The sequence below is a fragment of the Trifolium pratense genome, linkage group LG7, assembly GCF_020283565.1.
Source record: "Trifolium pratense cultivar HEN17-A07 linkage group LG7, ARS_RC_1.1, whole genome shotgun sequence".
In the NCBI taxonomy this organism is placed as follows: domain Eukaryota; kingdom Viridiplantae; phylum Streptophyta; class Magnoliopsida; order Fabales; family Fabaceae; genus Trifolium; species Trifolium pratense.
In genome coordinates, this window is record NC_060065.1 from 44,005,998 (window position 1) to 44,010,456 (window position 4,459).

At 32.5% G+C, this 4,459-nt stretch overlaps 1 protein-coding gene across 3 annotated transcripts; it reads right to left on the reverse strand.

Moving 5' to 3' along the window:
- Positions 1-757: 757 nt before the first annotated feature.
- On the reverse strand, positions 758-4,459 carry LOC123895180 (general transcription factor 3C polypeptide 6-like). Of its 3 annotated transcripts, none has more exons than XM_045945415.1 (6): positions 4,303-4,459; positions 3,428-3,591; positions 3,233-3,347; positions 2,393-2,443; positions 2,058-2,109; positions 758-1,187 (listed from the first exon to the last, which is right to left on the reverse strand). In XM_045945415.1, the coding sequence occupies exons 3-6, from the start codon at positions 3,341-3,343 to the stop codon at positions 1,006-1,008; spliced, it is 396 nt and encodes a 131-aa protein (XP_045801371.1). In that variant the 5' UTR covers positions 3,344-3,347; positions 3,428-3,591; positions 4,303-4,459; the 3' UTR covers positions 758-1,005. The 3 variants fall into 3 exon arrangements, with proteins under 3 accessions (XP_045801371.1, XP_045801372.1, XP_045801373.1); XM_045945416.1 differs by having other exon boundaries at positions 3,428-3,588; positions 4,303-4,417; XM_045945417.1 differs by lacking the exon at positions 2,393-2,443.

The following is a 4,459-nucleotide window of genomic DNA, read 5'->3' on the forward strand; positions in this document are numbered from 1 at the left end:
GACTATTTGATCAAAGTTGCTTATAAGTTATATTATAGGTTGGTCATTATTTCGAATAGGTTGGTCATTTTGAAGGTCTCTTCGTTTGTTTGATGATTGTTGTGCAACTGATTGCCAATGAATAATAACTTGTCTCAAAAGAGGTTAATGTTGCTGATAATTTGTTGTGCGGGCGGTTGTAGTATAGAGGAATCGGTTCAACACATATTTTTTGGATACCCGAACTTTGGTCATGTGTGGACGACAATGCTATAGTGGATGAGATTCAGAGGTGTTTTGGTATATCCTTTTAAAAAAAAAAAGAGGTGTTTTAGTATATTTTTCTATAAATCGTGATTTTCAATGCGTTGGTTTGATTCATGAAAAGAGTTAAACAGGATAATCTTTTTGCATTTGATTGTCAGTTATTTAATCATACAATTTTTTTATCAACAAGAAATTAAAATCATCAAAATCCTGAGAAAAGAAATTAAGTATTTCGTGTGGTTGTGATGTAAATGTAAATGTAAAACTATAAAATTAAAATAAAAATTGTTATGATTTTCATCAGTTGTGCTTGGAAATATCATGTGTATAGGTGTTGTATGACACATTAGATGGTGTGTTCCATTTGGTGATTGAAGTTATGAACCATTTGGTGGTGTTTAAGAGATCATTTATATTGGACAAAAAGAACACACCAAATACAAGAAATCACTTGTTAGCATGACTTTTTTTTTTTTTTTTTTAATTTTACATTATTTTGTATTCTATAGAATGAATATCTAACTACGTAATTACATTTTCATTATCATTGTTATTATGTCATGTCATCACAACAATTCATCTAAAACAGGCAAAATGTGAATTCAAATAATACACAGATTATATCAAAATACCTCCTCCTATTGAGAAAAACTGAAAGAGTTCTTTTATACATATCTAGAACATAAATGACACCCACCACCAAATAATTAATCGACAAAATAAGTAGAAAGAAACTGTATGTTATATCAGCTTTCAAATTCAATTGGCCTCCTCAGTTGTGCGAATTTCAGAATCAGGTGATAATTTAAACTTGAGAATCTTATGAAGCTGACATACAGGTTTGACTTGTTTTGTCGAAGGTTGACTTGAATCGATTAGTCTTGTTCCAGGAAATAGGTTGGTTTCAGATGGTCCTGTCTCTTCATGAACCACTGGTGTATCTGCAAAACAGGAGACTGATCAAACAACTTATTTTGGAAAGTTCAATAAGTAGGTATCTGCAAAACAAGAGACTGATCAAACAACTTATTTTAGAAATTTCAATAAGTAGGAAGCAAATGAAATTAAAGAGTTTCATACAATGCTTATAAGCATGTCTCCCACATTGATACCATGTTACAAAATTTGATCGAGGCCGTGAAAGAGAGGAAAGATACACAAATCATAAAATGAAATTGTATTAAAAATGAGAAATCGTGTTTACATTAAGGAAATGCATCACTTATATAGATATAAAGTGACTAACTAACTGCTTGGAAAGACATCACTATTGAAAGTTGTTAAGAGTCCCACATCGGATGTGAGATGGCCTGAACATCACTTTATAAGTAGAGTCAATCCTCACCTTACAAACCGGTTTTGTAGGGTTGAATTGAGTTAGACCCAACTCTCAATTTTAAGATAAGTGATTAACAGTTGGCTATGATTCTAGCAACATCTAATTCACCATTTGGTTGGCAGCTAAACAAAAATGAGAAGCAGAGGATGTATGTTCTACATTACAATAAGGTAAGTGCGTTGTTAAGTTTTGCAATTTATTTACTAGGAAATATCAATAAACAATATTCAAGAAAAAAACTGAAATTATTCTTAATGAAAACATGAACACAAATATAGTAAATCCATTACTAAGGAAGTGTGCATTAATATTCAGCTTTTAGAATTCAGTCATCTCTTGGAAGGAAACTAGTATATAAAAAACATTGACCCTTTAACAACCATGAGATCAAGAATCATGAAAAACAGGACATAATTTCCATGACCTTACTTCCTTCTATAGAAGTGGTCTGCATCCAAGAACTGTAACTTACCTTGTTCTGAAAAGGCGATGCATGTTCCAATTGTCTCCTCATATTCCCCAACCTGTAGACAACAATGAGCAATAACAATACTTAAATGGTCATATCATCCATTCATAGAAGGGACAAACAGTAGAGAAGTAATTAGAATCCCCATTTTGATTAAACTATCTGTCTAATCCTATATATAGCTTCAAAAGAAACACACATCTAAACAAATGGATGGATTTCGTCACTGCATCTAAAAATAACTTCCAACAGATTCAGATGAGAGAATCTAGCACTTAGCCAAAAATTCCAATTCATCAAATTGTAAAAGACAGGGAATTTTAAAGTTGGTTACTTACCAGCTTAAATCTGTCATCAATGATCAATACTGGGTTTAAAGTATCAAGGCCCTATATTTAACAATAATGTAAAATAAGCATACTTTACTATGTAGAATATAATAAATAATAAATCAATATGAAAATAAATTATAAAATATGAGTAAATATTCAAATTGGTCATTGAAATTGTAGGACAGTATGAATCGAGTTCCTCACATACATTATTGATATTCACAAACAATCTCTAAAATTGCATAATTTTAATCAAATCCATCTCTCCGTTGGTATTTGCAGGAACTACAATGACATTAAATAGGTAATCTCATCGATGAATTTGAAACTAAGTGGATAATGTCAGGATACATACATTTGATAACAAATTCATCCATAGGAACAAAGTTGATTATCATTTTGCAATTCTATGACTATTTTGGATTATTGATAATGTGGGGACTACGTTAACACAACCTACAATTTCAAGGACGTATTTATTATAATATTTAGGATTTAATTTGTATACACTAACCTTTTTCAAAAAATTTGTATACACTAACAATGTAAAATTATTTAATACATGCATTCAATCAAATCGTGCCAAATAGATATTTGTAAAGATATTTTAGGTACTAGGTTTGGTCTAGTGGTAAGGGATTTGGGTAGTATGCATGAGGTCCTAGGTTTGATTCTCATTGGCAACATCGTAAACAAAAAATTAACAAAGTGACATAATTGAATAATTTGATTGGATGCATGCGTAAAAAATATCTCTAATATTAATAAAGCTGGTGAATTAAATTTAAAAAAAACAAATGAATGAAAAAAATGAAGAAATTGATGAGGAACAGATTGGGAACTTACAGTAAGAACATAGTTAGCATTTGGTGGAATATCAATTAGGCCACACACACCATCCAAATCAAGCAAAACATACTCATCTTCATCCTCATGTGGTGTTGCATTTGACTCCATAATCCTATGTATATAGATTGCAATTTTGAAGTGAAAACCGACAGATCATGCAAAATCTAAAGCGGAAGAAGGAATGAGACAAACCAGTGAATGAGAGTTTGAGACACAAGCAGGAGAAAGCGCAACAACCGGAGACGAGAGCACGGCCGGAGCTTCTTCCGGTAGAGAGCGGGAAAGAGTTTAGAGAGGAGAAGACCTAAGGCTCGCGTGGGGATCCTCAGCAGCTAGAACCACTACAGCTGTCTCTGCTGCAATTATATCAATTGTCATACTAAAACATCTTTGATTTAATAAAGAAAGCAAAGTAGTTAAAATTGAGATTTTACACCAAATTGGGAAGGGGAAGTAAAATCGTAAATCATGGAACCATACCACTAATCGGAAGATTATATAAAATTGATAAAACTCATTTATATGCATATAAAATAGCATTAGTTAAGACAAAGAAAACCTTAAATCATTTGAAATACTTAAAATACTTATATAAGTTTAAATACATTTATAAGTATAATCGCATAAACATTTCAAAGATTATACGATTCAACGATTAACAGGGGCGATTCCACCAAAATAAGATTATGCATACTCATAATCCCTGAGGCAAACATCTTCTGTTTCTCTTTTAAATTCTACACATATTGTATAGGTTACAATCATTGTCCCGTGAGCTTAGTTTAGTTCAGTTAGCAGGACATTGTATTATATATGAAGCGGGTCGGGGTTCGAACCCAGGTATCCCAGTTATCCACCTAGAGTGTAATTTCTAACCACCAAGCTATTTGACAAAAAATAAATATATAGGTTACAATCATCTTCAATTGGTAGTATCATTACACAGAATTATAGATCTTTTCACAGTCAAATTTCCATTTTTACTCATATGAGAAATTAGGGTTCTTTTCATGGGCACAATGAAATTGAAAAACTAGAAGAGAGGGAAAGCAGATAGAGAGACTTACGGCATGGGCGTGGCAGTAGTAAACAGTGGCCGTTCCGGCGACTGGCGTGCGGTGGACGAAAGCGGTGACAGAAAAGAGGTGTTGCTGTTTGCGTCGTGGGAGGGTTTTGTTGTAATTCTCAATAGTGAGGGTACAATAGTAATTGCAGATATAAATT